This window comes from Corvus moneduloides, chromosome 3, assembly GCF_009650955.1.
Source record: "Corvus moneduloides isolate bCorMon1 chromosome 3, bCorMon1.pri, whole genome shotgun sequence".
Taxonomy (NCBI): Eukaryota; Metazoa; Chordata; class Aves; order Passeriformes; family Corvidae; genus Corvus; species Corvus moneduloides.
In genome coordinates this window covers 113,051,255-113,075,618 of record NC_045478.1, presented here as the reverse complement: position 1 = coordinate 113,075,618, position 24,364 = coordinate 113,051,255, and the positions used below count along the sequence as shown (strand labels likewise).

Genomic DNA, 24,364 nt, shown 5'->3' with positions numbered 1-24,364 from the left:
CTTCTTTTTTTTTTTCCTCTTTCTTTTTCTCTCTCTCTCTCTTTTTCTCTCTCTTCCCCCCTTTAATTCATCTCTTCCTTTCTCTTCTCCCTTTCCCCCTCCCCCCTTAAGCAAAACCCACTGCCGTGTGCTTGTAGTGCGTGTCAGGGGCTAACTTAACACCAGCTTCTATGCCAAGTGTATGATTTCGTAATCAAACCTTCTGGTTGTTTGCGGACCCTATTGACTGGCTCCTTTCCCACCAAGCGCGTTTACGAGATCGGAAGAATCTCTTCCCCTCAAGGCCGGTTCCCCAGGCCCCGCTTCCGCATCCCGCTCCGGCCCGCCCGTGACGTCACCGCCGGTCGCGGGCGCAGGTCCCGCCCCGTTGTCGCTGTGCCCGGGAGCCGCACGCGGGGCTCGACCGCCTGCCCGCAGGTAAGAGCGGCCACCCCCCCGTGTGTACCCCCGGGAGCTTCCTGTGGCTTTAGGGCTTTCCCGAGGCCTTGGGAAACGGGGAAGTGTGTTCTCAGGAGGCAGGGCCGCTGTGCACGAGTTGTGCGCGCTGCTGGTGTTGTTAGTGAGCATAATAAACGCGGTTTATGGAATCACAGCGTGGTTTGGGTTGGAAGGGATTTTAGAGATCATGTCGTTCCAGCCCCCCCCCCCTTCCCCCCCCCCCCCCCCCCCCCCCATGGACAGGGACGCCTTCCACTAGGCTTAGGTTGCTTAGAGCTTCCTTAGAGGTTGCTGAGAGCTCCATCCAGCCTGGCCTTGGATGTTTAATGTATGACATGTTTACAGCTTGCTTACGTACCTGTGAAAAAGAGACCATGGGCTTTAGGCTTTTCTTGGCATTTTTTTTTGAGGATGGATGTTCGGTAGGCAGTAAACGATTACATCCCTGCTTAAAATTAGCAAAATAGTGTTGCAGCTTGAGGAGCCTTGAGAACCTGGCAAAGTTTTTCAAAGAGAGGGTACAGTGTGCATATACAGGCCATGGATAAAACAGTTCCACAGAACCTAATAGAAAGGCAGGTGGTACTTAAAGTTATGAGTACCTTGTAATGAAACTTGTGTATCTCTCATGTTGCTGCAAAGGTAAAAATGCCCCCCTTCCTTATGCTTTGTCACAGCTTTCTGACCGCAAGCTTAGTTGCTGCCAGCAAAGTGGAATGGACTTTGACTTGCAAATTAGACTTTAAATTATGCCAGTTAAAAGGCCTCATTTTTGAGACAAACAAAAATGGAAGAACTGGATTTTAAAACCAACATTGAAAGGTGCCTGGCGTATTTCTTGGTTGTAAAAGTATAAAAGAACACTTCAAATCTAAAATACCTGGATATTGCTAATCCTGTGGCAGTATGACCCTTGCTAAAGAAATGAGAAAACACTCAACTCAAGGTTCTTCTCCAGAGTGTGAGAAACTTGAAAGCAATTGGTAGAATTGTCAGGCTTCATATCAGAAAAGCAGTGCACAAGTCAGACAAACCTTTCTGATAAGTGTCTTTCTCTTTGAAGTGGCTTAAGACCTTTAGCATTGTTTTTTCATCTGGGGTCTGCTTTTCCTCTAAATAAATAAACAGTACACTGGAATGGATTGGCCACCATAGCTCCAGGTAGATGTTTTTTCCCACATCAGTGAAATTGATGCTAAGAACACAAACATCCCACAGTTACTGCATTATATTCAACCAAAAAATGGGTAAACATTCTTCTAATAGTGTACAGCCAAATAAAAATAACAGCTAGCACAGCCAAATAAAAAACCAGCCAAAAATACATTTGAGTTGTTCAAAATGGTACAGAGAGGCACTGCATTAATTGCAAATACAGAAAATTGCATTCTGGTAAAATAGGAAGGGCTTTTTCATGTATTATGGAACTAGTGGCTAAAGGAAACGAGGTCAGCAGTTTAAAAGGATTGAAAAAACCTCTTGGCTTTAATTCTGGATATTCATGGTGCTGATACCAGTGGAGAGTGGCAGCAGGTTTTAGTAGTAAACTACATAGTTTACAGTATACAGGAGGTGCAGACTGCAGGCAGGTAATTTCCTGTTTGCTGCAAATTTGGTGAGACAGAAGTATTCAGTACTGATTTTTGTCCCCACTGTATGTAAACTAGTTTGTCCAAGGAGACAGTCTTTTGCTGTACAAGAAGTTCCTGGTAAGTTCAGTGCAAACAAAAGAATATGTTTTAAAGACCAGTTTAAAGACACACATTTAGTATCACTTTAGAGTGAACTTGGACTGAAGTGTGGCAGCATATCTGGGTGTGGGAGCTTTTATGAAAACCTCTCATGAAGAAGTGTTCTGCACATACCTGAAGAAAGCTGTTTTTATTATTGTACTTATGCTGGGTGTACTGATGGGTTGGAGCTGAACAAGAGCCCGCTTATATTGGATTTGTTCAGAAGAGGAAACCACTGCATCATCAAAGATGTGGAATTTGGGACAGTTGATTACAGAGAGTAAAAGTGTTTTATGAATTGTGCAGATGGAGTTGAAGGTTTACATCAGTGGATATAGATGAGGCTGTGGTGAATGAGGGTTGTTTAATCCAAGCTGAGATAACTGTTTTCTCATGTGATACCCACCACTGGCTGAAGTGTAAATGAGCCTATAATATTTTCTCTCCCTTTAAATTTTAATCTCCTTTTAAGACAGATGAGAATAAACTTTGCAAGTCCTTTGAAGCTCAGGTGACTCAGTGGCATCAGCAAGAGACTGATGGCTGTGAGCTGTTTTGTAGGATGGCTCTGTGCAGGCTTTTGTGGTGGCTGGAGTCTGGCTTTGAAGGCAGGGATTTCTTGGCTCTTTCCCATTTGTAATATATTATGCCATGCAAATTATGCCATGCTTAACTACCGTGGGTTGAGTTGGAGTATTTTTAAGGGGATCAAGATAAGCCTGCTGGTGTATACTTGATATTTCATTGTAGGCTTTTTTACTTTTGCAGTGGAAATCTTTCTTGCAAACAAGATTGTGAGTTGGCATTGCAAGAGTGCTCTAATTGTACTAGATTTGCTTTCCAGCTGCCCTAAGCAGGTTTGAAAGGCATTAGGAGCAAAGCAGGCCTGTGGACACAGTGATGACTAGTGGGCAAGTAATTATTTATTATCAGCAGTAATGCGTGTCTGTCACAGATTAGAGCCTTTTTTACTCAGAACTTTGCAAACATGGATTTCTCTGCCCTAAAGAGGTTTGTGGCCAAAGAACTTAATCGTGATCGTGGGTAGCTTTAAACTTAGGATGCTGGTTGTTCTATTGCCCTAGAGCCACAGCAGTGAACTACAGTGTTAGAGCAGAAGGGACACTTTGCTGCAGTTGCATATCAACTACGTTCACTGCAGGTTGTGAGTCAGAACTCAGAAGAGGGAGGACAGTGCCAGTTTTCAGGAGCTGACAGAGATGGTTTGTCATATTGATGTTGTTCATGTGTTCATTTTGAATTTGAGAGCAGTTTTATGTGTCCTGACCAGAAGGTTTTGGGTTTGTTTTGGTTTTCTCTAGTTTGTTTTTTTCTCTATGCAGTCTGTAAATATCCATGAAAAGAAGAAATAATCTAACTACCTAATCTGATTTTTGTTAGGTGAATAATCTGAAAAAATAAAAGATCTGACCCAAGTATGAAGAAAAGGCCTTTTAGTGCTTAAGGAATACATAAGAATTAACATGAAGCATGAATTGCAGTATTTAGCAGAATGCTAAATTACTTTTTGTCTTTTGTTTGCACATTACAAAATATTTTAAATACACCGTTTTTATCCTGAACTTGCAGTTTTAATTCCAGTTGAAAACCATGTGCATGATGCTAACGCTGAACATTTTTCATTTCTGTCTTTAGTGGTTTCCCATTGCCACGCTGACAGATACATGTAGCTTCCACTACTTTCACAATGTATCTTCAGCAGAATCTCTCATAGAGGTACTTATGGCCGAATTAGAGTTTGTATCTTTCAGTATGTCAGGGTTTTGCTGGGGGTGGGGAGGGGGTTGAGCAGGAAAGGAAGTTTGGTTTTGCTTTTTAAGCCAGCTGGCAGTTGCTTTCTAGCAACTCTGGATATATTAAAAGATTATCCATAAAAGCCACCTGCAAATTGACTGCAGTTTCTCTTTTTCCTGGGTGTGCTTTTCTTAAAAGGGGTCTGTAGTTCTTCTCTTCGTTCTCCTGGAAGATAAATATAGATAATTTTGCCAGTAGTATTGTGCACAACCATCTGTATTTTGTTATTATTTAAAATACCTTAATATGGCATTTAACTTGTTTGTATCTTAGATCAATAGCCCTGTTAACACTACAGCAAACTGTTTTGATTGTCACCTGTGTAGTTGTTTTTATAGAATCTGCAGAAGATGACATATTTTCTCTTTCTCCTTTTCATATTTGCGTCTTTTCTGTGGTTCTTTAATAATGTCTGATAGTTCCCTCCCTTTTTGCACTTCGTATTACATACTCTGCTTTATAGTATATTGATATGTTGACTGCAAAGAAAACAAGGTGTTTCTTGTTTTCTAAGCAGAAGTTTTCATAAATATAGCCATCTTTCTGAATAAATGACAATTTATTCAGAATTTTTTCAGAAATTTCAGAATATTCAGAGGTTTTCCACCTGTGGAAATTCATAAACATTTTTTAAATAGACCTAAATGCAATGCATAAATTTTCTCATGAAAATGGTTTACTTTTGCAATCTGAAGTCCTTTTCTTCCTCAAATACTTATTCTTATGTTTTTTCCAAAAACTACATGGCAGCTCACGGTTAAAAGGGACATTGTTTCTGGTAAGTTGGTGTTAGGAAGTCATACAACATTTTTCATCACAGTTTTTTTGCCTCAGTGTCCTTAATCAAAGTAGTCCATTTCTTTTGTATTTTATGTTTATGGGTTATGAACTTTTCTTTGCATTTTCAAAATTAAAGATCTTTTAAAGTGTTACCATCGCAACACAACCACAGGTTATGTGTTGTGCATCATAGGTGTTATTTCTTGATAATGAAAATTCTGTCTAATTTCCTTTAGAATTTCTCATTGTTGACATACTTACCTAGCAAGAATTTTTCATTACTTCTCTTATCTTAATATTTCTACTATCATTAATTTTTAAAGTGAGAACTCAGTGCCAAATAAAATCTGGTTGAAAGTCAGTAAATTCAAATCAGAAAACCTGTCTAATAAACATTGTCTTCAGGGACTGACTTAAGTTTTTGCTTGTTCAAAATACAATAAGAAACACTTGAAGAACTTTGAGAAAAATTTTGTTTATTGTTTAATAACTGAAACATAACTATTGAGGGCAGTATAGTTTTTGGGTATGTTTACAGTGTCATGGAGTTCCTCCTATCTTTGGCTTTGTCATTCTGCAGGTGTGAGTACATAACCCATGTGTTGATTTTCGCAGAAACAATTTTGTGGAGTTTCTGTAGTACACGTTTTCTAATGTAGTTTGCCCTTGTTGTTAATGTTACCAAAATTATTTTAGGCTGTTGACTGCTGCCTCATTGTTGGCATGTGCCAACACTGTGACATATCCTGCTTGGAGATTAATTATGCTGAAACAACAGTGTAATGAAAAGAGAGAGGTCCCTACACAGCAGGAGTAGGAACTTGCTAGTTCCTGTTGAAGTGAACAGAAAACACAAGTTTAATAATTTCCTGCTCCCCAGGCAGAAGCAGCAGACTTATCAGTGAAGGTTCTGTACACAGGTTAAAGGGCAGCCTTGTTCCATTGAAGTCCAGGTGTTGGAGGTTAAGATATTTTGTTTTATTTTTTTTCTTTCTCTCATGGAATTTTGTCCCATTTGTTGCTAAGAGACAATAACAACTGGTACTTACGAGAGACAAAAGAAATGGCCACAGTGAGGGAAGGGTGCAGATGGCTACTCTCTTACCTGAGAGGCTTTCTCTTGGGAAGGGCAGAGATACCTCGAGATTTTGGCTGGGGGGTGAGGTACTGGGCCTTAGCCCGTAGCTCTGTCTTGCTCTCGGGATCGGAGGAGGGACAGCTGGTCTGCGGTCACTGCCCGGAGGATTCACTGCCTCTACAGAGCTGTTGTCCTCCCACTGTTTCTCCTACCGTGGGTGAGCCTTTGCTTGTAAGAGCACTCATTGAACTGGGACCTTATCAACACCTGATCGTACTGGAAAGGACCCTCACCATCTACTCGGGTGCCTCAGGGAAAAACGTGGGATCCTGACCCCCTCGCCCTTCTGGAGGGCCCATCTCCCCGGCTGCTGCAGCAGCTGCTAGGGAGAAGCCTGGCTGCCGCTATCGAGCTCTGCTGCTTTCTGCTGCTGCCTCGGGCTTTTTCGCTACACCCTAACCCAACACCCCATGTCCGCCGACCCCTGCAGCTCTTGCTAAGGCTGCAGAATTTTCTGTTACATTTTGTTTGCCACCCCAGGGGCTGCTTGCCTCTGCCATCCCAGCCGCTGCTCCGAGGTTCCTGCCACAGCCCATTTCACCATTCACCCCGTCCACCATTACCCCGTGAGGGAGATGCGGCCGAGCTCGCGCCACAGCGCCCCCTGCAGGCGCGGGGGAATCATCGCACCCGCCCTGCCTGGCCGGGAGCCACCAGCGCCCCTGCCGGCTGTGAGCGGAACTGCACCCAAGGGGAAAGGGTCTGCGGCTGAGAGAGGCTGGTGCTGGGTTTCTGTTCTGTTTGTTGTTGCTGCTGTTGTGGTTGTTTGGTTGCCTTGTTATACATACGCATACTAGTAGAGAACTGTTATTCCTTTTCCCATATCTTTGCCTGAAAGCCCCTTAATTTCAAAGTTATAATAATTCGGAGGGAAGGGGGTAATATTTTTCCATTCCAAGGAAGGCTTCCACCTTCCTTGGCAGACACCTGTCTTTCAAACCAAGACACTGATGCACATTTTTCCCTTTCCGTGCTAATAGTGTCAAGTAAATACTCTGTGATATGAGGTCAGACATCATTTTTTCTGGTTTATGAGACAGCAATCATAGCAAAATGTATTTCGTTCTGTACTTGTTCTTTTCCTTCTTTATTCCTATTCTTCTTCTGTTTTATTCCTTAAGTCTAGCTTGGTATACTGAAAAGAATATCAAATATGTGACTGTTTATCCTTGCAACAGTTGTAAAACAGCTCCAGTTAATTTTGGTAACAGATACTTGCTACAGGCTTTTGTTAGTTCTTTTTTTTTATTCTTGCTGGTGCTGGATACACTGATTAAGGGAGAGAGAAAAGTTGGAATTTATCAGTATGTTCGTGCCTGCCCGTCAAATACAGACCATAGTAATTTTAGTACTGCAGCGATGGTAAGATCTGTAGGTGATTGTTGAATTGGATTACCTCTCTCCTTGTATGTGTGTCATGGGTTAGCATAGCTCCGGAAGTGATTTTCTTGCAAAGAGGTGCTTACAGCTCCTTTATGACCTGACAGAACCTATCAACTGGCTAGTTTGAATATGGACAACTTTTTAAGCCACTTAAAAATTTTGACCGCCTCTGTGGTCCACATTTAAGAATGGACAAACCCCGGGAAAACTCTCTTGCCTCTCTTGCTTCCGGCCTTGGGACAGGTAACTGGGCTGGGCCCATTCAGCCCGGGGCCTGCTTGGCCGGGCCTGGCCAGCACACAGCCATCGTGGAGTCGTGTGGCCCTGTTCCATCCACAGCCCCCCCACAGCCCTGTTACGTGCAGGCGGCCCGGCCCGGCTCCGCACCCCCCCCTCTCCAGTGCGGCCAAGATTCAGCTGAAGCTGCCCCGCTGCCCGGCAAAGATCATAAATGCCCGGCAAAAAATTGCCCGGCAATAAATGAATTCCAGCTGCGGGGCCGGGTGAGATTAACCCTTTTAGTACTGTAAGTTTCCTCCAGTGATGCCATGAAGATTTTTTTGCCTTTTCTTTTATACCCCTGTTATACCTTTTTACAACTTCTGTATTCCTAGTGCTTTTTGCCTACATTCTTGGACTTGTTTGTCAAGCTAAGAGACTAAACATTTTAGAAGCTTCGTAGCTAGGGATCAGTGCGCCCCAGACCCCAAGGTCCTCTCCAGAACATATTCTGTAAACCAAGATAGAACCATCCAGGGGAAGATTCCTTGGGGAGGGGTTGCTCACTTGAGCCTCTCATTGGGGAATCTTTGATAGATATGCTAATTAGTAAAGCCTATAATGTTATACCCAATGTTGGGGGGGGAGGAGAAGAGAGACATGGACACAGAGATAGATTCGGCGGGGTGCATCTCGATGCATATGACCTGGACGTGTACACCTAAGGATCCTTAAAATAAATACCAAGATAAAATCCCTTTTCCCCTTCTAACCGTGTATGCCTCTTGATTTTAAGACCAGGAAAAGGCATCACCAGAACAGATGAAGCTTGCAGACATTAGGTAAAGAAAGAAGAGCTGAAACCCTGAGGGAGGAGAAAGAGGAGATGCTTAGGAACTGAAACTCTGTTGTAAAGCTATGGTGGTGATGGACTATGATATAGCAGAGTACCCGTTGTAATTTCATGAAAGCATGGGGGGTGGAGCGTTCGAACTGCAATTATGAGCAAAGGCACCTGTGCTGGAATAAGCAAATGCTGAAGCAGCTGTAATTTGATGAGAAGTTTGAGCAGGGAGAGATAGAATTGATGAGGACTCTTCCTCCAAATTGGAAGGAGACAGACCTCTGTTCCTAGAGATACTCCCAGAGATAGTCCTAGAGATGAAGATGATGAGGACCCTTTTTCTCCCAGGGAAGGGGGAGGGCCTCTATTTCTAGAGATCTAGATGCTCCCAGAGATGGGTGAAGAGAACTTTTGTTTTTGAACAGCTCAACCTTAAAATGGTACCCCAGTAGCTCAAGATTGGACCCTCGAAAGCAGTTGTGGGAACAGCTGTAAGTTGGGGAAGAGGCTCTCACATATGAGCAGAGAACCAACCTGGGTGGCTGTCTTGCGATACTGAAGCCATGAGAGAACTTCTTGTGGAGATGTCTCCATAGCATGAGCAGGAGAGACTCCTCTCCCTAAGTGAACTGAAAAAGGTTATCATAGAAGTGGTAAACTGACTGAAAATCTCAAGGGTTGTCTGTTTACATTGTCAGTGGGAGAAGGGGAAAAGGTGGGGGGAGGAGAAGTGTTTGGAAGGTGTGGTCTGATTTTTTTTTCCCTTTCTTTTAGGTCTGTTAATAAACTTCTTTATATTCTTTTAAGTTTTGTGCCTGTTTTGCTTTCTCCTAATTCTTATCTCACAGAAGGTAAATAAGTAAGTAATGAGTATTTTGGACCAAAACCACTACAATGTGTAAGTGTAGGGAACAAGTATTGACAGACACCTTCTAACCAAACTTAACTGTATTAACGATTGGGAAAATCTTTTGTAGCTTTGAAGGGTTTTTAATGCTGTATTATATGACTAAAAGTTAACAACAAACATTGTTTCTGAACCCTTTTAGTCAACCTAACATGGCAGATTATAAAGCAGGTGGCTAGGAGGATAGAACGAAACACAAACAGTGTTATTGTGAGCGGCAGAAATAATTGAATCAATTTTTTGCCTTTCTGTGGGCAGCATCTTATGGATCCAGCTCAGCTTTCTTGCTTAGGTCTGCTGTAGCTGATGGAAGTAATACGTACGTGTGTGGTGTGTGGGTTACATGCTGGGGTAGGGAGGGGACCTTTAGCATGGTTGGCATTGTGATTCTGTACTCAGTGTGAAAACCAGCTCTGACAAGGATGAGCAGTCATGCAGCTGAGTAGGATTATAATTCTTAACTATGCAAACAATAGCAGTGAAACTGGGCTTGTTAACTGGGTGATCATATTTCTGGAATCACACTGGTGCAGTTAAAACTGGAGTTGCAAACAAGCTTGAGTAGCTCCACACAGTTTTTCCTCCCAATCTTCTTCCTTTTTGACCTCCAAGAGACAATATAAATAAAAAGAAACCTCTCTCACACACGCCATGCTCTTGCCAGGGTAAGGGAAAGATCATTATCTAAAACAAACTCCAGTGATGTGACAGCTGTTTGCTGTTTGCACTGACTGTGTGGCTTAATGTTCATAGATAAAGTGCAGTCTCTCCAGTTTCTGTTCCCTCCCTCTGTACTCAGCATCTGGAGAGTGGGATTATCACAGTGATTCTAAGAAGAAAAGTTTGCAGTGATCCAGGTGCTCCCACTGTTCTTGATCAGCTCAACAAATAGGCAGGAAAATTACATATTCTCTTCTTACCTTAAAACATTTGAAAAGTTGTTGCTAAGTAGAAGTTGTAGAAAATAACATAGCTCAAAGTAACATTAACTCTCCAAGATAATACATGATTTATGATTTGAGAGGAATTAAAGATATCGATTATAAACCAGCAGCCAGATGGCTTGGCAGTAGCCATACCATGGTACTATAAATTCTGGGAAGAAAAAAGGGGTGCTTTGGGATTTTTCACATCTTATTTCCCAATTACTGTGCACTGATGTGTTGACAAGATTGCCAGAGTATTCTGAAATCCCCAAATCAACTCAGCTTTGTTACAGGTAGAGTTATATCGGGGATTATAATACCCCATAGGGACTTCAGAAAACTGGATACAGGGTTCACAAGAAGAATTTTTTGGACCTACTCCTAAATGAACTGACCATGACGTAGCTGGTGTTGAAGTAATGACTTCCTAGGACAGACTGAAGCCATATCCCCATTGGTTTGGTTTGTGGTTTGGTTTTTTTGGTTAGTTAGTTTTGTTTTTGTTTTTCCTGATGTCCCTCCTGCTGCTTGGTGTAGCTCTTTAATACAGTGTGATTTATAGAGCACTTCTTTTAAACATGCAAATAATTTCTTTCTATCACAGATCATGAAAGCTAAATACTGCTTTGGGACTGTTGCAAGAATAGGCACTATTTGTAATGCTCCTTCATGCCACTTTGCACAGGAGATATCCCTGGAATTTACAGGACCTTTAACTGTGTTGCTGCTGACATTACCTGCTAGAACTCTTGACATGTAGGCATTTCTTGCAATGTTTAATGAATGAATGCTAATGCTTTGTGTTGTAAATTACAGTCTTTTGACTCTGTAGGTACTTAATGAAAAGGATTATTAGTTTTGTTTCCACTTTCCAGATGGAAATGTCAGAAGATGATAATAACATGGAAGAATACCCCACTGAAATTCATGATTATCTCGCAGCATTTGAAAAGTCTCTTGGTTCTGTAGATGAGATGCTGAAGACAATGATGTCGGTTTCTAGGAGCGAGCTTTTGCAAAAGGTAAGTTATCTTCCTTTTAAAAACCTTTTCGTTATTAAAATACTTGAGAGCCTGAACTGAAATAAAAGGGTCTGTTAGGCCAACCACTGCACTGAGAAATAACAAATACAACACTTCCTACGCTTGACACCTACTGTTAAATTCTTACATTTCTAGGATACCCAGATGGTCTTACAAGCTAAACAATGAAACACATGCTCTTCCAAACTGATAAGTGATAATCTTACCAGTGAGTCATTTAGGTCGAGGATATTCTGTCTTATTCCTGACCTTCTTTAGCATGCTTTTCCATAATAGAGAGGTCATTCATGTTTTTGACTGAGGCTGCTTCACAACAAACTGAATGGAATGGTGTACCCAGCAGGATGTGAAGGTGAACTGGCAGAAGTGAGAATTGATGTGGTTCCAGAAGTCTAGACTTGCAGAACCTGAGCTGTCTCCTCTAGCTGTGTTAGAAGCATAAGTCTGCAAAATGTAGCTTTTTAGCAGAGCAAGGTAGTACCTGAGAATTTAATGTAAGCATTTCTGTCTTGTAACATTTAAAGCATAATGTGTAGTTTCTTTCTGTAGGGCAAGAAAAAGCCAGCACATGAGGGAGCTTCTTTATCCTGTGAGGATTTCTTACACAAATAAATTATGAAGAAAACAGTCTTGACAACACAGATCTTTTGACAGTATCCATGTTAGAACTAGTGAGCTGTACAATTATGTTATCAGAGTTTCTGGAAGTCGTGTAGGACTAAAATAATAAATTGACTTTGACAGTCAAGGGAAAGAAACCCAACCCTTCATTACCTTTATTCTTCCTTTGCTTTACATCCTTAAGTATTCCAGTATGCATTGAACACACAGTCTGTCGTGTGCAGTGTTAACATTCATTGATTGTATATTGACGTTTGAGTTTCAGCAACTTTAAACTTTTTTTTTCCTTCCATTGATAGCAACAACTATTTTGAATTAAGTTTCTGTGGAAAAACAGGGGCTTATTTCTGACTATGGGAACAGTAGTCCAAGTGCTACATGCTAAGGGATTGTGCTTTTTTGGGTGTATGGGACTGGGGCATTTAACTTCAAACTGGGAGAATTACATGAGTACTCAGAGAGGAGAGAATGAATGGTTCTGTGATGGCATGGAAATAAGGCATAAACATAGTCTCAGTGAATTTGTGACGCAAAAATGTGCTCCTTCAGTATGTATTTTTTTATTAATACATTCACAGTTATAAAATATGCACATTACTACAATCTATGCATATTTTGCTTAAAAATCTTCAAATGTGGTGGTTTTTTTTTCATTCTAGTTAGATCCTCTTGAGCAAGCAAAGCTGGATTTGGTTTCAGTGTACACATTAAATTCAATGTTCTGGGGTAAGTATGTGGTAGAAGGAAAATGTAGTATTTATGATTACCATTTGAACACCTAGACAGCTGCAAACATTAAATAATCATATTTCAAAGCCAAATAATTAAAAACTTGTAATTACCCTGAGGACTCACTTTATTGCCATCCCTAGGGTAAATGACGTTGAAACTCCAAACCAAAAATCTGTATTTAGAAAAGCTAATTTTGTACATGCACGAAGATCTTTCTGGTTTCTTTGTGGCAACCTTTTCTGTCCTTTAAAGGACAGAAAGTTTAACCATTTTAGTTGTTTGGGGGTGTTTTAGCTGCAATATTTGATAATAGTAGTTTGTCAGATACTTAACAACGCAGTTAACAATTCTTATTAATGATTTTTTGTGGAAACTGGGGTTTTCCTATGTGACTGACTGATAGGGTCCTCAGTCACAGATAGCCTTCAGTTTCAAAGAAATGTTTTTTTCTTGTAGTATACTTGGCTACCCAGGGAATCAATCCAAAGGAACATCCAGTGAAACAAGAACTGGTGAGTTGCTTATGCTGCATGCATCCTACTTGTTCAGGATGGTTAGCCCAAAGAGAATTTAAAAAATGCTTATATCTACATTTAAAATTGATACATTGCCATAATAGCATGCATATGCTACATGCTGTTATATAACTGTATGCCTTGCTGGGCTCTCTAAATTAAGAAAGTAATTTTTTTTACTTTTAAACAGTACTGTTTTAAGTAAAGTTGTAGAGTCTGCTGAAATTAGAAGAGGATGATGAATGATATCCTCTTATCTTTTCTTCTTTTTTTTCCACCTTTGGTTGAGAATTGGATTCTGTACAGAGCAGCTTTTCACTTGTATCTGTTAAATGGAAAAATGTTACATGCCTGATAATAATTTATAACTTCCAGTATGGTATTTTTTTCTTATAAATACTTGGAATCATGTTAATCTCTGAGGCTGCCTTTTCTTACTTTTGTATGACTCTAAAAGTACAGTGTGGTTGATTTACTAGCGAAGACGGGAAAGAGCCCCCCTTCCCCTTCCAAGCCCTCCATTAATTCATTTTCTCAGCAGTAAAGAATCCAGTTCAGCAACAAAGCTAAAAGCTTTTTTGGCACCAGTTGTATGTGTATTGTCCAGTAATTCTGCATTAGTGACATATTTACGACCTATAATAAATCTTTAGTTTTGTCTTTATATTCCATTTAGATGCATGACTACAGTATAGAAGGCCAGTTATCTTGAAAATTCTTCTGACTTAAAAAACCGAATCATTTAGCCTGAAGAGGAAACAGAAATCAAAACTTCTCACTACCCATTTTAATTCCTGAATAAATGAAAATATTAACTTGGCAATTGTAAAATAGGTAGCTTAATTGTAATCCTTATATAACCAGTCGAATAGAGGATAGGACTAAAAAATGTGGAAAGCTAGCCTGAATAACAAGAATACTTCTATTTTTAATTTTGTGAGGTTTTCAGTAGTCTAGACTGCATCATATTAAAAAATGCATCTGTTAATATTTCCTGAGCTTTCTGTCAGTTTTTTGTTCCTCCAATATTATATATTGTCTGAGTATTGTGTTAATTTAGTGATAATAAAAAATTTTATCTCTATGCTGTGGATATTTTGTGTTGGTATTTTACTTCACAATTGCCGTTTTAACTCTGAAGAAAGAGTGAATATTTTCATAGCCTAGATTGTTACTCAGATCTCTTTTCCTTTTGCAAGTATCAAGGTTGAATGAATGCACATTCCTTCCTTCCAAAGGCACTGTAATGTTCTCATTCATGTGGAAAGGGACTTAAAATAAGACTGTTCTGTCATGATTGTTTTGTTTTTAGAATTGCTCTCCTTGTGTACATACAGGTATTCAAGCTGTATTAATAAAACACACTCAAGCTATCAGAATTCATTTCTTTTGTCACCTTGACATTTTCCATCTCCTTTTTCCCGTGTTAATACATGTAGGTTTGCCATCTGTTCTCATTAGCCATCTCAGTCACAAAAGAAATATTATGGCCGATCATAATTTCAGATCCTGTAAAGCCCTCCTTGTTAAAGCTGTGTTTTTGATGCAGAAAGAGTGGCCAAGTTTTTGACAGTTGCTTATAATGATCACTGAGGAATTGAAAATCAGTTCTGTAGTGTAGGTCTTGTAACTTTTGTTCCATATTCAAAGAGGTGGCAATGGCTGTGTGAGAAATGTGTGGGTTGCATATCAAAATTTATTTTAGCAGTATCCACATGTGTTCTGTTAATCCACATTTATAATTCAAGTATCAGGTAGAGCGCTACATATATGTGTATATACATATCACTGTTGTTTATATTACAGTAACACCCAAAGGCCCTACAGTTAAAGGCCATATTAGGCTAAATATGTAGACGTGAAATCTGTAAACTAAATTGTTAAATATTTTGCAGAGTTACTGTAAGTGTACTCTCTAGTCAGTGAAGAGAAGCAGGCACTTACCAGAGGGGAATTCCCATCTTAAAGCTGCTTTTAGTACCCTCTCAAAGTAATTTTCTTTTTTTGTTGCAGGAGCAGGTGAGGATGAGTAGGCGTATAAATGAGATTGTTAAGCTGGGAGGGTATACTTCTGTGGGGCTGAATCCATGTCATGATTTGGTCAAAAAAAACCCCATAAACACCAAATAACCTTGGTAGGCTAAGATATGCCAAGAAAACATCCCCTGTATGTTATTTATGGCCATACAAGGAACTTCTGATATGGCTGCAAATTCATCAGGCTGCCCTAAATAAATTTTTTGATAAGCCCCCTTGACCATTTCAGGAACTTAACCCCTAGACTTCTGGGTAGTTGCATGTGTAATGCTTGTACCATCTTTGATTTTGTGTAAGATGCTTTTTTAGCTTTGCTTGGACTTGCTGAATTTTTTTTTTTTTTTTGTGGACAGTAGTCAGGCTGTATAATTCATCCATAGATGTGTCAAATACTTAAATACTATTTTTTCATCTTTATGTAGGTCAAACTCCAAACTGAGTTCAGTACTTTATTTTCTAACTGTGCTTGCAAGAACAGTTCCCATCTCTCTGTAAATTAGATGCAGAGTCTGCATCTCTGTAGGACTTTGTGTTCCTGTTATGGTGGGTGTCATGCAGATGGTATGGTAGGTACCTGTGATGGAAAATATGCTAAAGGGAAGTCTCAAGTTTGCAAAGGGCCTGGTGTATTTATTTAAGTAATGCTATTCCAGGTATTACAGTTCTAGAAGGGTACAGTGTGGAGAACTTCTACTCATTGATTCATTTTAGCAGTAATTTTGGGAGAATGGTTTGAAATACTTTTCCTTTTTTTTTTTCTCCCTAGGAGAGAATAAGAACATACATGAACAAGGTCAAAGAAATAACAGACAAGAAAAAGGCATCCAAACTTGATAAAGGAGCTGCTTCTAGATTTGTAAAAAATGCACTCTGGGAACCAAACGCAGAAAACGAACATACTTCCAAAACTCCTAAAGGGAAAAAGAGGCAGAAGGACTAAATCTTTGTTTCCCCTCATATAAATTGCAGACACCTAGAACTTAACTTGGAAATGTTTTGTATACTGCATGCATCTCACAGAAGTGCTGTATAACAGATTTTACAGGATTGTATTTTGTCCAGAACGCTTGTCACTGAGGTGATCACATTTAATGTGTATCTAAAAGTGCCATTTGATGCACATTTGACATTTCATTACTCAAATGATAATGACGTGACATATACTTGCTGGTAATAAATACTAGTAATGTTTTGTTTATAATGCCTAAGAATTCAAATTTTTAAAGTATTTTTTTATATGTCCTCAATCTCCTTAATATTAAAAAGTTTCAAACAGTGCTATCCAGTCTGTGGTGTTTATGAAAGAGCATTGTGTGAAATGCCTTATTTGTAGAATTTTGTAGGGTTTATTCACTGTGTTAAACTCTTTTCAGCCTTTCAACTTGAATATGTGCAATATTCCCTTACTTTTGTTGTCTCTGAGAAACCAGACCTTCAAGGGCCACAAGCAAACACCCTGGATTCCACTCTAAGCTCCTCTGTCTAGTCAATGGAAAGGTTAGATATCCCCTAGGGGCAGTTTGTAGGGTCCAAAAAAAAAGGAGCAGGCTGGGGATGGCTATTAAGAAACAGCATGTGCAGGAACTTGATGGAATTTTGGCTGCAGTGCTCATCCCTTCGTGCTGATGCTTAGAGAAATGTGCTCTGACGTGGTAAGAGTGTGGCCATCTATTGGTGTTTCTCAACTCTTCATTTGAGAAAGCATCCTCTGATGCAATAAAAACTACTGCTCCATCTTGCAAATACTGTATTTTTCCTCAAAATGTGAAGCTTAGTCATTTAGGAAAGGATGTGTATTAGGTGGGTTCAGTTTTCAATATGCTGCAATGCAAAGCTCAATTATCTGCCCAAAAGCTATTTAACAATTAGCAAGGAATTAACAATTATGAAGGAAAAACAGATTATTTAGCTTACAAAAATGCAGTTTGGGTAGCAGTCCATACAGGTGTTTGGGAAATCTTAGAGGAAAGACTAAATGATAGGAACAAAGGAATCCAGTATAGCTCTAGTACTGCATGCTGAATGATGTTCAGTGGATGGTTACTGTCCTAGGCATATTGCAGCAGGCAATGCAGAGTGTGACTAAATTGAATTATGTACTAAAATGAAGGTTTTCCATTATTATATAGAAATACATATTTGAAAGTAAAAATTCAATGCATTGACAAGTTTATTAAACTCATTACATGTTTAGAAACATTTTTAGTGACTGGTGTGAATTTACATGTTTTTGTTTACAGTAAAATCTTCAAGTAAATAGCAATGCCCTCAATCCAACTAACGAGAACTATTTAGATGTGGATACCTAACCTTGCTGCCTCAAATCCACAGGACTGCTTATGTGAGTGTACATGGCCAAGGCCCATAAAAAGCTAAAATGACAGTGCTTTATTTCTTCAGGTTAATGTCATGGTTGTATCAAATGAAGGAGCTGTTGGACTTGGGAGGGGTTTTTTTGTTTAATTAAGGTAAAAAATTCAGAAGACCCAAAGTGTGTTCTTGACCAGAAGTAACACATTTGTGTAAAGTGGTTCTTCTAAATAGGTTTGGATGGTGTTTGTTCAGAAGTCTGTGTGCCCTGTCTCATACCCCTTTCAGCCTGATACTGCAGATGGCAGTATTAGACTGTTATAAATAGACTTCTGGACTTGGTGTGAATGTTGAGGTCTGCATGCACAAAACACGAGGTTCAAAATGTTAATCTCAAACCCAGTGATCTAAAGAAAAGAAAAAAGGTCAGGTGTTCTTTAGACTAGTGGGGAAGACAAGTTGGATAGAAGTGGTCTAGAAGCAGCACAAACCAGAGCACTTTAATATAGAAATTTTCTGGGAGATAACATCTGCTTTGAGAGGCATTGTCTTGAGGAAATAAGTAGCTCAGCTTGTACTTATGCACAGTGCTGTTAATTAAAAGGGAATTGGAGGACATTTCCATTACATGATTTTCCTCTTAAGCTTCAATTATAGGTTTTGTTTTAAAAGGATAATTTCTGAAAAGGATCATAATTCATTGTCCAGTAGAGTACGCAGGTTTCATTGGTAAATGTTTAAACAAGAGTAATGCAAAGCTATTAGCTAAGACTTACTGAGGTAGAAGTCCTTCTGGCATAATTAATTATATGCAGGTATTTGACATTTGTAATAGAGCAGTTTAAATAGATATAGCATATGCAATTTTGTGAACTTTTTTTTTTAAGGCTTGCATCATTCAGTATGACTGTTAATAATGTGGATTGTGGCTTTGCTCTTCTGACACAACACAACCCAGACAAATACCCCACAAACTAAGAATCCTCACCATGTGCTTGTTACTCACTAACAGCCCTAATAGAAAGAAGTTTGAAATAATGATTATGAATGCTAAGTGGTTTTTACATCATTGAAGTGATTATTTTGTTAAAGATTTTGTTTTGATTCAGGCAGTTAATGAGTTCTTGGAACTTCTCTTGCTTTCCACTCTTTGCACCAAGGAAGCGGTGAGATTGGTGAGAGCATGTGAAATTAACAGCTGGGGCTAGAATTTGGTATGAGGTTGCATGGAGAATTTTCCAAGTTCAAAAAAATGTATTTCAGAAGAGAAATGAAAACTCAGCTCAGGATGTTAAATGCCACTCGTGTTAGTGGCAAATAACTACATAAAAATAGCAATTTGGCATTAACTGTCCTAGCCATATAAGGAGATTTTTACTGTAACAAAATTACTATCTTTGATGTAAGAAACTAGGTATTCTTTGAGCTGTGTGAAGCTTCCACGGATCTACTCCCAGAAAACATTTTTCTGACAGAGAGTTTACTGTGACTGTAAACAAAGGGGGAATTTTACTAGGGCTTAAATTCCCAGCCTTAAAAATGCTAGCCATATGACTTGGGAAGTCAACACATCAATGGTGCATTTCTACTCCTTCAGTATTTTTATTACTGGAGAACTGCATTCCTAAGAGTTTTTATTTTTTTTTTATTAAGTCATCCTATTTTTCCTGGCCTTGAAAATCAGTGCTAGCATAGAGCTTTGTCAAAAACTGTCGGTGTTGCAGTTTTATTGAAAAAATCCTCAAGCATATTTATCTGGAATAATAAAAGCTAAACAAACAAAATTCTCTTAGGATTAAGAGTTTTATTGGGTTTAAGAGGGTAGACGGATAGTTTTTAACTGTGGGTCTGGGACCATTACAAATGTAAAGGAAAATCCTAGTTTTCATAGTAAATGACATACATTACCCAAGAAGTGATGGTGACCTGTTTCTGCAGCTCTAGAAGGAGAGACCTTGGTTACCTACATGAAGACTTGTATCAGCTGTCAGCCACGGAAGGCTTTTGGGAGCCATGAACAGCAAACTCCAATCTCTAACTGGAAACACGGGTGGAGTTACATTGGTGCAAGTGGCATCTGTGGCGTAGGGTTTCCAACTTAAAAGTGCCAAAATAATGGAAAGTGGTTGCATCCCAAATGTATACAGGTTGTTAGTTTCTCGTAAACTGAGATGTAATGATGTCAAAACAGGGCATTATTAGTTTATGTCATTATTTATGTTTCTTAGACATTCACTTGCCAGTGATCAAAAAAAAAAAGAGGTTACATCAGTTACAGAAAGTAAATACAGTTTGTCATTTTAGAATCACACATGATACACATAAGTTAAAAAAATGCATTTAAGTTCTGCAGTGGGACAGTGGAATTTTCTCTTTCCTAATCTACTTTGAGTAGTATTTCTTGCACAAAGTTTCAGAAAGTCCACATGAATGCTTTTGTTTTGCAGAGCACTATTAGAATCTTAGCATTAGTGGTAGTTTGGTTGTTTTTCTTCAATTTCTGCTTTTCAGTGGGATACACTTGTGATATTTTATTGATAAAACCAAAAGTTTATATTTTTGCTGATTTTTAACCTTCCCTGTAGGAGAAGATTACAGATCTATGGAATATTTAGTGCTGGTGATCTAAGAAGCAGACCTTGAACTGCTCAGTTTTCATCAGCTGTACCAAAGGGGAAAGAGCAAAAGCTTGTTTTTACTACTAAGCTCAGTAAATATGGCATAGAAATCTTGTAATGGCAAGGTATCAATTTGTAAAGTGATATATTTCGGAGGGGATACTAAGTTTGACTGTGAATAAAAAGCTTTATAAATGGAACATTTAAGAGGCTATCTTTTACTTTTCAGTGTAGGGTTGCCTTTACATGCATCATTTCAATTTGGCAGCCCCAGCAAATTGATGGAAGCAATTCAGTATGATAATTTGGTATTGCCAAGAGGCTTCTTCTGAATCTAGTGTGGACATGTTCCATGGACAAATTTAAAGTCTAAGTGATAGAAAATGGATTTAATTCAGCTCTATATTGTTCCAACTTTACATCAAGACAGTCTTGGTATCAAAGGTACCTAGAGAGCATATCCAAAGAGTACATGAACAACAAACTAATTTTCAAGCGAAGGATCACCTTCAATTTATGGTGGTATATCTTGCATAACAATGATTCAGAATAGACAGAAAAGAAGTGAAACTCAAATGTGGTTGCAAATGTATTTTTTTAAAGTACTAATTCTAGGGGTAAATTCTTAGCTACTGTTTACCAGCAGAGTCTGTTAAAGCAAATGAGCAGCTGCTGAGTACTACAAGTGAAAAAGTAGTCTTCGATAGTCTCTCATTTGATATGGATATTAATTTCCATGAATATAGCAGAGGAATTGTTTTCTAGAATGCTTTTTTTTTCATTGTCACCTGAGTGTATTTTGCCCCCATGGGAACAAATGAGTCATTGTTTAAAGTTACGAAGTTCCTGTCCCCATTATTGAAAGGTGAGAAGGAGAAATGCCTAGTAACAAACACTGACAAGTTGGATAGCATAAACAGTCTTTTTAATTTGTTGCCCTGGGCTGACAGACCTGCTCCCCAACCCACACACAAGACAAAACACGTTTTCTCCTGTGAAGTTTCCATGGAGAGAGTGATTCCTCAAGGCAGTTAATCACATGGGGTGCTGTCTGTGGATGTACACATTACACATCCACCTGCATGTTATAGATCTCCTGGTTATCAGGAAGTTCTCTCAGTGTGTAACAGAATACAAAGTGCATATTACTGAAATGCTATTGTTGGAGAGTGTGTAACACCACAAGCTTAATTCTCTTTGCTTTAAGTCAGTTTAACTCTTGATTTCATTGAGGTCACAGTAGCAAAAATCCAGTACAAAAGAACTGAGAATTTGGCTTTATGTAGGTACGAATGTCTTCATGTAATAAAACCAGCACTAAAATATTTACTTCCAGCAAAATTGTCTGTTAAGGGCTACTTCCTCCCTGCTTTGACAGTATTTGTTAAGCTTTGTTTACCTTTTATTATATACAGGGTTTACTCTTCATACTTCCACACAGTGCCTCAACTTCTTATAGTAATGTGTTCCCAGATGTTTGTAATTTTGCCAGCTTTTAACTACTTGTATTGGAATTTTTCATGTTTGGTCTCTACCATGAATGAATTCCTCAAAAACCGGAAAGGCTGAGTAGTTCTTACAGTTGTTGAAGAACATGGTGTGTAAAGTATAGGCCACATTGGAATGTCAGCTTGAAACTTCCAAACATGTTTTTCTAAAGGTTGTAACTCTCCTTCACTGAGGTAAAAATTTGAAATGCATTGTTAAGAGATTAAAAAGAAAAGTTATCCCAGTGAAAATTTATCCAGATAAGGGCTCTGGGGAAACCTCATAAACTGCTTGGTAGGTACTGGCCCTTACTCTGCTCATGTTCTGGTTTTCCCATGCATGGGAAGCTCCCAGCACAGTTCTGAGGCCACAAATTGCTTAGGGAGGAATATAGGCTTGAAAATTAAGGTCCAATTTATCTTGGATGATGACAGGACTCTGTGACATACTATATTTGCAGAATTGCAGATCTAGTACAACTTTGCCATTTTTAAGAGTGTTGTTTTAATGTAGCTTTATATTAATTTCAGATTTTTAAATACTTAATGTAGACAAAGGGTGCTCTTATATGTATCTGATTCATTTACATTATGATCACAATGGGATTTAGTTTTGTACCAGTTTAACTAAAATGGAATTAACTCACATGTGACATCTCCCTAAATGGTAACTCCAGTGTAAGGGTACCTCTTTTCATTGTTTAACTATGTTGAATGTATTAAAAATCTGAAATTTTGATTTTGTCTCAATTCAAAACATAAAGAAGGGTTACAGTTGTCATACTGAGTTTGTTTGTTTGTTTTGTAAAAGGAGGTGCATTTATTTTTTTAAGCTGTGGAGCTGCTCCTTGCTTGAGCTGGTAAAATGAAGTCTGGTCCATTTCACATGTTCTTTTTAATGTTCTTGTGATATGTAGAATAAAGTATCCTATTTTTTTGGAAGATACTCAGATCATTAAAGACTAATAATTCGACCTCATTCCTTATATATATAATTACACAGAAGATTTTTGGTAGGTAAATGAGTAATTTCTGGGCATAGGTTAGTATTTCTAGATTACCTGGACTTTTTGCCAAAACCAGGGCAAACTTCCCAGACTGAGACTTGGCTCACTTATAAAATTTAACAGGAACAAAATAAGCTTGAAAAAAACTTCTTGTTTTGTTTTGTTTGTCTTTTGCCACCTGAGTGAGGTTGTACTATCAGAAAAATTAAGGGCCAGATTTTGCCCATGGATTTTCTTGCACAGGTTTTCAGAATGCAAAAAGGCCAGATTCTGATGTTAGCTACAGTGACTTCTGACTTGCAGAATTATCTGATGCCATGGTGCTTATATTCCCATGGCAAAAAGGCAAGATATAATTGAGCCAAGCCTTCAGTTAATGCATAATGGTAAGTTCATCTGGTCCAAAGAGAATTTGAGGTTCTAAGTCATTTAAGACAAAGCCTGCACTGCGTAGCTGGCTGGCCTCAGGAACCTCAGTAGTCAGTACCTCAGCTGGCAAAGATTAATAATGATTTACTCTACTCAAACATCCCACCAACAACAGGGAAAAAAAATAACAAAAAAATCTGAAAGCTGATTCTCAGCTGGTGTTAACTGCAGTGACTTTGCTGGCAGTGCATGTGTGTTAACATATTTGTGGCCCCCATGTTGCTAAAATATCTGAATATTTCTTTGATGTAACTGCAGATGACAAAGCTTAGGTTTTGAAAAGCATCTGTAAAATGAACCAGTCATCCATGAGCTTAGAAGTTTATAATTTTTCTCTATTTAGTGTGTCTTGTACATCTTTATTTTAGTAGTTTAGCTTACTTGTGTAAGTCTTAAGCTTTTTTATTTTCAGTTTGTTTACAGCACAACAGAGAAGGTGGGTAAATTCTCATGTTTACTTATGTTAGTGCTTAAAGGCCATTTCATCTCTTTTTCAGTCTTTCAGCTGCCTTTCCTATGTTCATCTTCAACATAGTTCAACTGTGTGGCTCTACGTCTGCCTCTGAAATTTGGTTGAATGAAAGAAATACTGCCAGAAATTCTTCAGGGCTCCTCACAACTCTGTGCTCCTTGAGCACATCTGTGTGACATTACCTAAAAGACAGTAATTGCTACAAAAACAAGATGTATTAAAATGGGGAGAACATTTTACAATATGTTAAATTAGTTTAAATTAAAAGCGAAAGTGAACAGCATGTACATCCCTGGAAACCAGTATGAACTGTTGGGCTCCTTGGGAGTAACTTTACCCATGTGTCTCCCTCAGTATTCTCCACAGCACCCTATGGTGTGGGCAGCATTCCTGCCTGAAAACCATCCATTCACAATAGAGTGAAACAGATGTTTGTTCCTTCAACCGCTTCAGACACCTCATCAGCAAAAGTGGTTAGTGGTGCTGCCTTAAGGGGGCACCTCAACTCACCTCACCTCACCTGAGCTGGCCTGTCAGATGCTGTGTTTGCTTCCCAGCATATGTTGACCTGTACTTCGCTTCCTCTACAAGAAAAGCTGGAAGTAAAAGATCTACTTTTCCATGCAATTATATCTATATTAAGCACACGTGTCACTTAGTGGAGGAGCAGCAGCCTGGCAGGGAGGAAAAGTGGGGACATGTTACTGAGGAGAGGCATTTAATGCCTGAGGAGCCCCTTCGTTACAGTGTCTGTCAGATGTGCTGTGTAGTGTGTTGTGTATTTATTATCTCGACAGTCTCTTTTTATATTTCCCCAATTTCTCCTATGAATGGAGTGCTGTGGAGGCTGCTCTGGGTGGCATTGCTGTGGGTGACCCCGTGGTTAACACGGTCACCTCCCCATCCCTGC

At 39.1% G+C, this 24,364-nt stretch overlaps 1 protein-coding gene across 2 annotated transcripts; it reads left to right on the top strand.

Annotated features, from left to right (window-relative positions):
- Positions 1-312: 312 nt before the first annotated feature.
- C1D (C1D nuclear receptor corepressor) lies at positions 313-20,259 on the top strand. Of its 2 annotated transcripts, none has more exons than XM_032103620.1 (5): positions 313-417; positions 11,059-11,205; positions 12,507-12,573; positions 13,036-13,091; positions 15,898-20,259. In XM_032103620.1, the coding sequence occupies exons 2-5, from the start codon at positions 11,059-11,061 to the stop codon at positions 16,069-16,071; spliced, it is 444 nt and encodes a 147-aa protein (XP_031959511.1). In that variant the 5' UTR covers positions 313-417; the 3' UTR covers positions 16,072-20,259. The 2 variants fall into 2 exon arrangements, with proteins under 2 accessions (XP_031959511.1, XP_031959512.1); XM_032103621.1 differs by having other exon boundaries at positions 337-417; positions 11,040-11,205; positions 15,898-16,329.
- Positions 20,260-24,364: the final 4,105 nt, after the last annotated feature.